Below are 12,288 nucleotides of genomic sequence, written 5' to 3'. Positions count from 1 at the left end.
GCGTGTGCCGTCAGACCACCGCTTCTTTACACTCTGCAGGCCCGCCATGCAGCCAGCCCAGAGCTACAATGTCGAAGGACAACGCAGTTCTGGGCAGCTTACAGGCAAGCCCGCAGGCGCCCGGCCAGACTACAGGGGTCGCGGGTGCGCGGTGAGCCGAGGTGTTGTATTTATTTCAATTATTGGCTGGCATTGGCTAGTTTAGAGGTAAACGTTTAAACTTGTGATACAATGTTAGAATATATAACATGCTTACCTGTTTAACAAATGTCAGAGATATGCGTTACAAATCTAGAACAATTGCCTGGGTCTTTCCTACACATGTACCTGCTGAACAGAGGACTCTCCAGCTCTTAAGCCTTATAGAAAAGAAACACCAGAAAACCAAGCTGGATAGAACATGTTTATTTGTAAAACACAAACTGCCAGTATATAGAAGGCCGAGTCTGAGTGGAGCCCCTCAACTGTGAGGTACTATTAGCAGTCAGCAGTGAATGTAGTTCTTCATACAGTGAATATAGAGAGCAGACACATATCAAGATTCAAACCTTATACACTTGGTTTAAACAACACGATTAGAGCTTTCCCTTTAAGCCATACAAAAAGGCACATGAAGTGGTATGATCAGAATTACTCTAATAATAAAAATCAAACAAAAACCAAACCCTCATTAAAATTACAAGACAATAGTGAGTAACAAGAAAAACAGGCGTAGAGTTACCATGGCTACCGTGTCATTACAGCACTGGCTTTCCTATAAAAAACAGTAAATCAGACAAGCAAGGTGAAAAAAATAACAGGAACACTACATTAAAAACTTACTTTACCTTCACATTTAAACACAGGTTTCTTTATTTCATTTTTTAAAATCAATAAACCAAATCCAAAAACGGTGTATTCCTAAATAACAGTAACATTGTGCAGAAGCAGTAATAGGATACGCAACGTTACTGAAAATCAAACCATTCCTAGAATAATGACACCCCAAAATATTCTGTGTATGGGTATACACCATTTCAGAAAGGGTTATTTTCTTGACTTGATTTAAAAGCTGTTTAGCCCTGGTTATACTGCAGACTGTGTTTAAGCAAGGGAACCAGTGATTGAGTCTTCCAGCCGCTGCATACAACACCTTTGCTGGTTTCACAGCCCTGATTAGCACTAATCTTGGACTAGCGAATGTTACTGTAGGAAAGGAAGTCCAAGGCTAGTGCTGATCAGGGTCTGTTAACTTGCTTTCTGCAACATCCTTAAACTTAAAGGGTACATAAGGACCTTTTTATTTTATTGTGTTACATGTTCCCATGTGTTGCTACAGCTGTTTACGTAAGGTGTGTGTTGTTTAGATTTTTTTTACATTTTGATCACTTTTTTTTAAACTTTGAAATTGCATTCCCTGCCTCAAGATGGCTTCCCATGTACCTGCAGGGACCTCTCAGAACTACATTTTACATCATCCTCCTGCTCACATATGTAACCGAGATGGATTTACCAGCGAGCAGGAGGGTGATGGCAAATGTAGTTCTGAGAGGTCCATGCACATGTGAAGGGAATGCAATTTAAAAAGTTTAAAAAAGTGGTCAAAATGTAAGAAAAAACAAAACAAATAAAACACATTTAAAACAATACACACACCTTACGTAAACAGTTGTAGCAACACTAGGAGGCTGTGTGGTCCAGTGGTTAAAGAAATGGGCTTGTAACCGGGAGCTCCCTGGTTCAAATCCCATCTCAGCCACTGACTCATTGTGTGACCCTGAGCAAGTCACTTCACCTCCTTGTGCTCCGTCTTTCGCGTGAGACGTAGTTGTAAGTGACTCTGCAGCTGATGCATAGTTCACACACCCTAGTCTCTAAGTCGCCTTGGATAAAGTCATCTACTAAATAAACAAATAATAAAATAATAATAATAACACAATAAAATAAAAAGGTCCTTATGTACCCTTAAAGAAACACCGCAGACTGAAGTGGCCAGCGGGCTTGTTTAACTGAGTTCAGCTGTTGGGACCCCTAGCTAATCAATTAAGCAATTAAGGGCCTGGTTGAAGTTGGGTTGTGAATGAACAGAGAGAGCAGTCAGAGTGCCGCTGCCTGAGAGGGAAAGAGACCCCAATGATGCCGTTGGCACATGTGTCCTGTGACCAGTGCTGTGTGTCTAACCCCCTCAGCTCCCCCTGCTGGCGCTCAGTTGAAGTCACGGTCGGGCAGGACAAGCGGCGCCACCAGAGTCCAGAGGTACAGAGCCAGCCCGAGCCAGCTGGACGAGATCTTCACCCACACCGCCGGCCAGGCACTCGTCATCACCTGGTACCCAGCGTCAGGCCTGCAGAGAGGGGAGGGGAGAGAGAGAGGGGCGGGTTAGAACGGGAGCAAGTGACTGGGTTTCTCAACCGACATAAATAAATTATGATTCAAGCAAAAGTAACTAGGAGACTTCCTCAATTAAAGACATTGAGAAAGACTGAGTCAAAAGACTTGTCATGGATCTTTAGTTTCTTTTAGTATAGAAAGCAGAAAATTGTGGATTTGAGAACTCAGCACATATTTCGACTGTGTGATTTCTTGTTCTGAAGAATAGAAATGGCTCTCTGTAACAGACACACAAGTAGTGCACAATCCCAGTGTCACTTACTGGTACCAGTTGGTGAGCGTCATCATGATGTACAGCGAGGAGAGGACGAGGCAGAAGTGGAAGAAGGAGTAGCTGTAGGTCACAGCCTCCTCCTCGTTGTCGACCGGGCGTCGCAGCCCCTCTTCACGGAGCCCCTCCGAGGACTCCCCGCCTGGCCCCGACCCCTCCTCCGTCAGCATCAGCTTATTCACCTGGCTGTGATTGGACGAGCGGATACTGTGGGCGGGACAGACACGCCTAGTTAGGGCAGCAGCGCAGTGGATGTAACCACTCACAATCACACCCGACATGAGGCTTAAAAACAAGTGGACAAGAACCAGGAAAAGGGACTGCAGCTCCCAGAATAATCCATCAATCTCACCTGTCCGCTCTTCCATTAGCGACAAGTGGGCAGTCCTGAAAGAAACACATGCGAAAGCAAACCTGGGTTTTCATTTTAAACACGATATCCAGGATACTCCTTATCAAGAGATCAGCTACACCTGCACTTCACCGCCAGAGAATCTTCAGGGTCAAAGCAAGTTACTGGCTGAAAGCCTGTCAATCAACACAGTAAGCAGCTTGTTGTTGGTTAATGACAGGGAGGAAGCAGTTGAAGGGGTGGGGACTATTTCACCCTCCAGATGAAATGACAAAAACAAACAGACATGGACAGGAGACCCTAAACCCCTGTGACGGGAGCATCCATCGCTATGTTACACTGACAGTCTGCCACTGGCCGAGCTGCTTACCTGGCATACAGGGTGCACATGAGGAAGATGACGAGCCCCACAATGCTCTGCGCATCCCACCACTGCACCACCTGCCCCGGGGCGGGGGAAGGGGAGAGGGAGCTGCTGTTAGAGATCAGCCCCAGCAGGCTGGGGTTACAGGTCTGGTCTACAAGGGGTTAAACAAACATGTCAGGAGAGCAGAGGAGAGATGAGAGGAGAGAGTGAAAGGAGAAAGCTGGAATGGAGAGTGAGAGCGAGAGTGGAGAGAGTGAGAGTGGAGAGTTAGAGGACAGAGCTGGAGTGGAGAGAGAACGAAAGGAGAGAGCAAGAGGACAGCTGGAGTGGAGAGAGTGAGAGGAGAGAGCGAGCGAGAGGAGAGAGCTGGAGTGGAGAGTGAAGAGAGTGAGAGCGAGAGTGGAGAGTTAGAGGACAGAGCTGGAGTGGATACAGTGAGAGGAGAGAGAGCAAGAGGACAGCTGGAGTGGAGAGAGAGAGAGGAGAGCTGGAGTGGAGAGAGTGAGAGGAGAGAGTGAGAGGAGAGAGCGAGAGGAGAGGAGAGAGCAAGAGTGAGAGGAGAGAGTGGACTGCAGTGGACACTCACCTGGCTCATTGGTCATGGCAGACCAGGTCACATACATGGTGTAGAGAGTGATGACAGAGGCCTGCAGCAGCCCTGAGTGAGGCTGGGCTTCCTGAAACCGACAAGACAGCTTACAATCAACACACACACACACACACACACACACACACACACGAACGCACACACACACACACACACACACACACACACACACAGTGTCTTAACATTTGCAAGCACCATCTAGTGCAGCACCCGCCAAACTAAAGGAAACGTGAACCAACGTGGCAGATCACCAGATCACCTTACTATAAAGACTGATCTAGCCTAGGCTACGTGCATCTAACACTAATTTACTATAAAGACTGATCTAGCCTAGGCTACGTGCATCTAACACTAATTTACTATTAAAGACTGATCTAGCCTAGGCTACATGCATCTGTACACTAATTTACTATAAAGACTGATCTAGCCTAGGATACATGCATCTAACACTAATTTACTGTTAAAGACTGATCTAGCCTAGGCTACATGCATCTAACACTAATTTACTATTAAAGACTGATCTAGCCTAGGCTACATGCATCTGTACACTAATTTACTATAAAGACTGATCTAGCCTAGGATACATGCATCTAACACTAATTTACTGTTAAAGACTGATCTAGCCTAGGCTATATGCATCTAACACTAATTTACTATAAAGACTGATCTAGCCTAGGCTACATGCATCTGTACTCTAATTCTTAAGCAGGTCTCCAACTGATGTGTTTGCTTGATGAAGGAGACTGAATGTTGCTCTGTGTCCCTGCATTTGTTGGGGAGTGGATCTGTATGTCGGTGTGTGTGACTGTCAGACTGTGTGTCCCTCCCTGCCCCTGTGTCCCTGGCCTGCGCTGACCTGCACTCGCGGGAGGATGGAGACGACGGAGACAATCACACAGAAGATGAAGTTGAGGCTGATGAAGGCCTTGTTCTCAGGGCAGGCGTCCGGTTTGGTGTAGTACAGGTAGAACAACACCAGGGCGGCGAAGGAGGCAGCATAGTTCAGGAAGGTGCAGATGAGGAGGCCTGCGGGGTGGCAGAGACAGAGAGAGTCAGACAGACAGACGGGAGGGGCAGAGCAGGACTGGGGGGAGTGTGTGAGAAATACACTCTCAACTTGATTCGGGGGTAGCCACTGTACGCTTATACACATGAAGAAATATGCAAAGTAAGCGACCAAGCTTTCAATAACAGGGATGGTGTGCATCATTCATGTTATTTTAATTGTGGTCAATGCGGTTCAGGGGCCCAGTCAGTCTCAATCCAGCCCTGGAGATGGGGTGGGGGGGCCGGGCTCGCTCAGCTGTGCAGAGAGGCGTCTCGCTCGCTCAATCACTCACCTGCGTACCAGCACTTGCTGCCCTCCTCTGCGTTCTGAACCCAGGCCTGGTTCCAGGAGTGCGCAAAGTCGATGAGCAGAATCAGCTGGATGATGATGAAGATGAAGGCACCAACCACTCCGAAATAGAACCACACTGAAAACCAGACCAAACACACAGTGAGATCCACACACGGCAATTACACAGAGACACAGCAAGAGACACTGTAATCGCACACAGAGAGACACACAGCAATCACAGAGAGAGAGAGAGAGAGAGAGAGAGAGACAGCAAGAAACACTGCAATCACAGACAGAGAGACACACAGCAATCACAGAGAGAGACACACAGCAAATCAGAGAGAGGGAGAGACACACAGCAATCACAGAGAGAGACACAGCAATCACAGAGAAAGAGAGACACACAGCAATCACAGAGAAAGATAGACACACAGCAATCAGAGAGACACACAGCAATCAGAGAGACACACAGCAATCAGAGAGAGAGAGAGACAGCAAGAAACACTGCAATCACACACAGAGAGACACACAGCAATCACAGATAAAGAGAGACACACAACAAATCAGAGAGAGACACACAGCAATCAGAGAGAGTGCGAGACACCAGCAATCAGAGAGAGAGACATCAGAGGGAGAGGGGAGAGAGATTCCGTGTGAGCAGTCACCAAAAAGATGTGCTCCTGAAGAATTTGTATTTATACTATTTCTTAGTGAAATTAAATGCTAAATTAATAACACAAAGATATGTAAACAAATATTGAATTAAAATAGAAAAGAAAAATAATTTAAACAAAAATAACAAGCACATGAAAACAGAAGAAAAATAATCAAACCTACCCAGGTTCCACAGAGTGAAGGAAATAAACAAAAAAAAACACACAGAGAGAGGCGGGAAGAATAGGAGAGAGAGGAGAGAATTAGGAAAGAAAGAAAGAAAGAAAGAAAGAAAGAAAGAAAGAAGAGAAAGAAATCAAAGAAAGAAGAAAATAGAGGTAAAAGGCAAGCCTCTTATAGCTGCTACAGTTAAAAATAAATAATAAAATAATAATAATATAATTTTTAAAAAATAAATAAAATAAAATACAAACAAATAATATAAACAAAGTGTAGTTACTCTAAAAGTACAGTGGTTCTAACTGTTCAAATTCAAAAAGCAGTGGCAGTTGGAAGCAACCGTTTGAAATTGGAACTTTAAGTGTAGCAAGTTGTGGTGGTTGCGACGAAGCAGAGTGCAGGCAGCAGGGAGGTGCAGTACCCTGCAGAGCTGAGCAACGCACAGACCAGGAGGCAGCACAAGATCAGTGTGCTGAGAGACAACCCTGAATGCCTGTACTCCGACTACACGAACACAGGAGGCAAGAGGATAAAAAACAACCTCATCTTCCACACTGAACACCCCCAAACCTGGCATGCTGCTATATGCAGCAAGCACAGAAACATTAAAAAAAGAGGGATCTGGCACGGAAGACAAATTACTGTGGGAGAGGACTCTGACCCAGACAGTACAGTCCTAACTATAAACATATACCACAATGGGACTGTGGTGATCCAGGGAAATGAGGCCAGCCTTGACCTCTTTGAGGAGTCCTTTCAACCCCTGAAAGAAGAGGTGGAGAGAGAAAAAACACACCCGGCATCCACCGACCCTGACGACCCCGGCCCTGAAAACACAGCACCAATCACAGATGACACACCCGACGCCAGCCAGCTGCCCAGCTGCACCCAGCACCTGCGGGAGAGCCTGGCCCAGCTGGAGCTGGAGTTTGCTGAATTCAGGGAGCTCACCCTGGCTAGCTTGACCGACTCCAGCCTCACCCAGCAGCTGCGAGACGAGGTGAGCCAGGTGAAGAGAGAGAGCAGGGTGGCCGTCAGTGAACTAATTACCGAGGTGAGAAACCTGCAGCTGGAGAACGAAGACCTGAGAGCCCAGCTGGCCAGTGTCATGGAGGACATAAAGCGCCGAGAGAGGACCCACACCAAGGAGCTGCAGGGGCTGAGGGAGCAGCTCCACAGACACACAGCCCCTCCCTGCACCACCACACACAACACAGCCATCACACCCCCCACCTCCCCCACTGACACACACTCCACTCTCCCCACTGACACACAGCCCCCCCCTGACACACAGCTCCCCCGTGACACACAGCCCCCCCATGACACACAGCTCCCCCCTGACACACAGCTCCCCCCTGACACACAGCCCCCTCCTGACACACAGCTCCCCCCTGACACACAGCGCCCCCCTCACACACAGCTCCCCCCTGACACACAGCGCCCCCCTCACACACAACCCCCTCCTGACACACAGCCCCCTCCTGACACACAGCGCCCCCCTCACACACAGCCCCTCCCAAACACACCAGCCATAAGGAAGACCAAAGCAGAAGTGGCCCTTCTCACTGACTCCAATGGGAAATACCTCGACACGCGGAGGCTGTTCCCCGGCCGTCAGGTGAACAAGATCCGTTGTGTGAACACGGAGCGAGCCCTGCAGCTGCTGGACCGCCACACTCTGGGGAGCCCAGCCTGCATCATCATCCACACCGGCACCAACGACCTGGGCTCCCTGCGCCAGCACACCGGCAGAGCCATGAAGAGAGTGGCAGAGAGAGCCTCGCTGGAGTTCCCCGACTCCAGAGTGGTGATCTCCACACTGCTACCACGAGCCGACACCCCCCCACACATCATCGAGGCCATCAACACAGAGCTAGCCAGGGGCTGTGCCACCCTGCCCAATGTGCACCTGGCACACCACCCTGCTGTGGGCCCCTGGCACCTGTATGACAAGGTGCACCTCAACAAGAAGGGGGTAGGGGTATTCGCCAGGACCCTGAAGGATGCAGCCCTCGGCCGTGGCCCAACCAGCCCCCGTCTCAACACCCCCAGCAGAGCCCAGCGGAGCAAGAAACCCCCAGGTGCCACAACACACCCCCCCGCGCCCCACACCCTCCATGCAGCACCCCCCCAGCCCCCACGCACCTGGCCTGCCTCCCCCAGGCCTCCTCCTGCCAGGCCCAACGCCCCCCAGCAGCAGCTCAGCTACGCCGCAGCCCTGGCCCAGCCGCCCCCCCACGCCCCCAGTGAGCTGGGTGAGATCAGGCAGCTCCTCAGCATGCTGTGCTCCAGACTGCTGAACTGAGCTCCACTGCACCCGGGAACAGCACTGCCTGTATGTATACATCTGGATAGCTCGATACACATTGAAAATATACATGAAAACTAAAAGTAATACATAAACAGGTAAATAAATTATATATATATATATATATATATATATATATGTGTGTATATGTGTGTGTATGTGCACGCGCATGCATATATATAGTGTTAAAACAAACAAACAAAAAAAAAAAACCCTGCTGTACATACATATCTATAGATATGAATATATCTCTATGTATGTATGTATATATGTATGTGTGTGTGTATACGGTATATATATGTATGTGTGTACTTATATACAGTATAGATAAGTACCAAAATCTATTCTTGTGTTGCTGTTTGCATTGCATTTCACTAGAATTAATAAGTATAAAAACAAACAAAAAATATATATATATATAAATAAAAATAAACATGAGATCTTTTTCAGTGAGTTGTTGGAACATACAGGGTTTGTATTCCTCGGCTTTCGGGCTGAAGAGCACAGACCCTGAGTTTATTAAAAATGTAAATAATTTAGATGTTCTCATTTTGTTAGAGACGTGGTGCCGCACAGACGTGATCACTCACTGCCCCTCAGGCTACAGGGAGGTAATAGTGCCCTCTATCAAACTGAGTACTGTCCGGCGCGGCAGGGACTCAGGGGGGATTATAGTGTGGTACAGAGGGGAGCTCGCCAACTACATCAGCCCAGTTAAACAGGGCCAAACACACACATGGCTCAAAATTAACAAGGGACTAGCCCAGTGTGAAAAGGATATTTACCTGTGTGCAGCATACACGCCCCCTTCTGAATCCCCCTATTATAATGAAGAATATTTTAACACCCTCCACACAGAGATCAGCTACTTCCAGTTCCAGGGGAATGTGCTGCTCTGTGGGGATTTCAACGCCAGGACAGGCTCAGAGCCTGACTGTATAAACTCCCAGGGTAACAGGCATGTATTTGGACAGACCCCTCTGTACCTCACACCCACCACAATCCAGAGAAACAACCCTGACCGTGCCGTGAACAAGAACGGGAGAGAATTAGTGCATCTCTGTCAAGCCCTGGGTCTGTACATCGTTAATGGCAGGATCAGAGGGGACTCTTTAGGGAGGTTCACGTTTTGCTCAGCTCTTGGGACAAGCGTAGTCGACTATGCCATCACTGACATGGACCCCTCCTCTCTTAATGCATTCACTGTCAGGCAACAAACCCCTCTATCGGACCACAATCAAATCACTGTGTTCCTGAAAAGGACAGGTCAGTCTAGCACCGCACAGACACAGCCCAGTAAGCTGTACAATCTGAATCAAACATACAGGAACACTTTCCTCAACACACAGTACCAACCAAATGTGTCAGGACTAAATCTGGCAGTTAAAGACATCAATAAGATATTTGAGAATGCAGCCACAATGGCAAATCTTAAAAAGAACAAAAAGAAAATACAGCAGAAACAAAAACACAAACAAAGCTGGTTTGATGACGAGTGTAAATCTATTCGAACAAACCTAAGAAAATTATCTAATCAAAAACACCATCAACCACAAAACCCAGATTTACGCCGGAGGTACTGCGAGACCCTCAAATACTACAAACACACCCTGACACAGAAAAAACAAAAACACACAAACAAAACCCTCACTGACATAGAACAAGCTGTCGACAAAAACCAGTTCTGGGAAATGTGGAACAATTTAAACTCAACAAAAAAACAAGAACTGACAATACAAAATGGAACAACCTGGAAAAATTATTTTGAAAACCTTTATAAAGATATCCCTCAAAAAGATCTAACAGATACACAAAATGAAACTAGAGAAAAACTTAACTTACTAGAAAAATCAATTAAAGATAACCAAAATCCAATTGATGCTCCAATCACCCCACAAGAATTAACAAAGAAGCTCCAGGCACTTAAACCTGGAAAAGCCTGCGGCCCTGACAGCATCTGTACTGAGATGCTAAAACACAGCAGCCCTAAATTACAGGAGGCAATGCTTAAATTGTTCAACATGGTACTAAGTACTGGTTACTTCCCTGACATCTGGAACCAAGGGCTTATATCCCCAATTCACAAGAGTGGAGACAAATTCGACCCCAACAACTACCGGGGCATCTGTGTGAGCAGTAATCTGGGGAAGGTGTTCTGCAGTATCATTAACGCCCGGATACTGGCCTTCCTTACCGAACACAATGTCCTGAGTAAGAGTCAGATTGGATTCCTACCAAACCATCGCACAACTGACCATATTTACACCCTGCACACCCTAATAGATAAACATGTACACCAAAAAAGTAAAGGCAAAATTTTCGCCTGCTTCATTGACTTTAAAAAAGCCTTTGATTCAATTTGGCATGAAGGTTTATATTATAGAATTCTGCAAAGTGGTGTAGGGGGTAAAGTCTATGATATAATAAAATCAATGTACACAGAAAACAAATGTGCAGTAAAAATTGCCAACAAAAGGACAGATTTCTTCACTCAGGGGCGGGGGGTGAGGCAGGGCTGCAGTCTGAGTCCAACACTGTTCAATATTTACATCAATGAGTTAGCAACGATGTTGGAACGGTCTGCAGCCCCTGGCCTCACATTACATGACACTGAAGTCAAGTTCCTGCTCTACGCAGATGACCTGGTCCTGCTGTCACCCACAGAGCAGGGGCTGCAGCAGAGCCTGGCACTGCTAGAGCAGTACTGTCAGTCCTGGGCCCTGGCAGTAAACCTCAAAAAGACCAATATAATGATTTTTCAAAAAAAGGCCAGATCTCAGGGAAACAGATATCACTTTACACTCGGCAACACCACCCTAGAGCACAGCACCAGCTACACTTACCTGGGTCTGACCATCAGTGCGTCAGGCAGTTTTAACCTGGCAGTGAATGCACTAAAAGCAAAAGCACTCAGAGCTTTTTATGCCATCAAGAGGGGATTCTATAAAATCAATATACCTGTCAAAATCTGGCTAAAATTAATTGACAGTGTTATCCAGCCCATTGCGCTGTATGGAAGTGAGGTATGGGGTCCACTCAGTCAACAAGACTACACTAAATGGGACAAACACCCAATCGAGACCCTGCATGCTGAACTATACAAGAATACACTGCAGGTGCAAAGAAATACACCAAACCACGCATGCAGGGCAGAATTAGGCCGATATCCAGCTCTTATTAATATAAAGAAAAGAGCACTCAAATTCTGGTTGCACCTTGAAAAAAGTGAACCTGACTCACTCCAGTACAAGGCCCTCCAGACCCAAGAGCTCAGCCCTGAAAAGAGTCCCCTATGCCAGCTGGCTTTGAAGCTCATCACACTGACCCCCTCCAATACTAACTCCAACCAGCTTCAGGTCAGCACTGCTTACCAGCCCCCAATCAGAGTAAACCAAATTATAAAACAAACCAAAAACTCCTATCTGGAACACTGGGACACAGAAATAAAATCCCAAAATAAACTTGATTGCTATCGGGCCCTAAAAAGAAACTACAGCCTAGCAGAGTATCTCTCCACTGTCAGAGATACGAAGCAGAGACAGATCCTGACCAAGTACAGGCTCAGTGACCACAGCCTGGCCATAGAGACAGGCAGACACAGGCAGACCTGGCTGCCCAGAGAAGATCGGCTCTGTGGTCACTGCGAGACAGGAGAGGTGGAAACTGAGATGCACTTTCTCCTACACTGTATAAAATACAGCCATATCAGAGAATCATTCTTCATTAAAATACAAGAAAAATATCCTCTTTTCAGACAAATGGCAGACTCAGAGAAACTTGCTGTCCTCCTAGGGGAGGGACACACAGCTCCACTGGCTGCCAAATATGTAGCCACCTGCC

At 47.0% G+C, this 12,288-nt stretch overlaps 1 protein-coding gene across 2 annotated transcripts in view; it reads right to left on the bottom strand.

Annotated features, from left to right (window-relative positions):
* Nucleotides 1-390: 390 nt before the first annotated feature.
* LOC117414096 (serine incorporator 1-like) overlaps nucleotides 391-12,288 on the bottom strand; it is a 29,830-nt gene continuing 17,932 nt past the window's right edge. For both annotated transcript variants that reach the window (XM_034023775.3, XM_058999543.1), the window contains exons 5-10: nucleotides 5,308-5,442; nucleotides 4,824-4,993; nucleotides 3,947-4,037; nucleotides 3,364-3,511; nucleotides 2,633-2,848; nucleotides 391-2,323 (exon numbers count right to left, since the gene is read on the bottom strand). In XM_034023775.3, the coding sequence (XP_033879666.1) occupies nucleotides 2,185-2,323; nucleotides 2,633-2,848; nucleotides 3,364-3,511; nucleotides 3,947-4,037; nucleotides 4,824-4,993; nucleotides 5,308-5,442 (899 nt within the window). In that variant the 3' untranslated portion in view covers nucleotides 391-2,184. The remainder of the gene's footprint in view (nucleotides 2,324-2,632; nucleotides 2,849-3,363; nucleotides 3,512-3,946; nucleotides 4,038-4,823; nucleotides 4,994-5,307; nucleotides 5,443-12,288) is intronic.

Source organism: Acipenser ruthenus, chromosome 25 (assembly GCF_902713425.1).
Source record: "Acipenser ruthenus chromosome 25, fAciRut3.2 maternal haplotype, whole genome shotgun sequence".
Taxonomy (NCBI): Eukaryota; Metazoa; Chordata; class Actinopteri; order Acipenseriformes; family Acipenseridae; genus Acipenser; species Acipenser ruthenus.
This window is presented reverse-complemented; position numbering and strand designations above follow the sequence as displayed.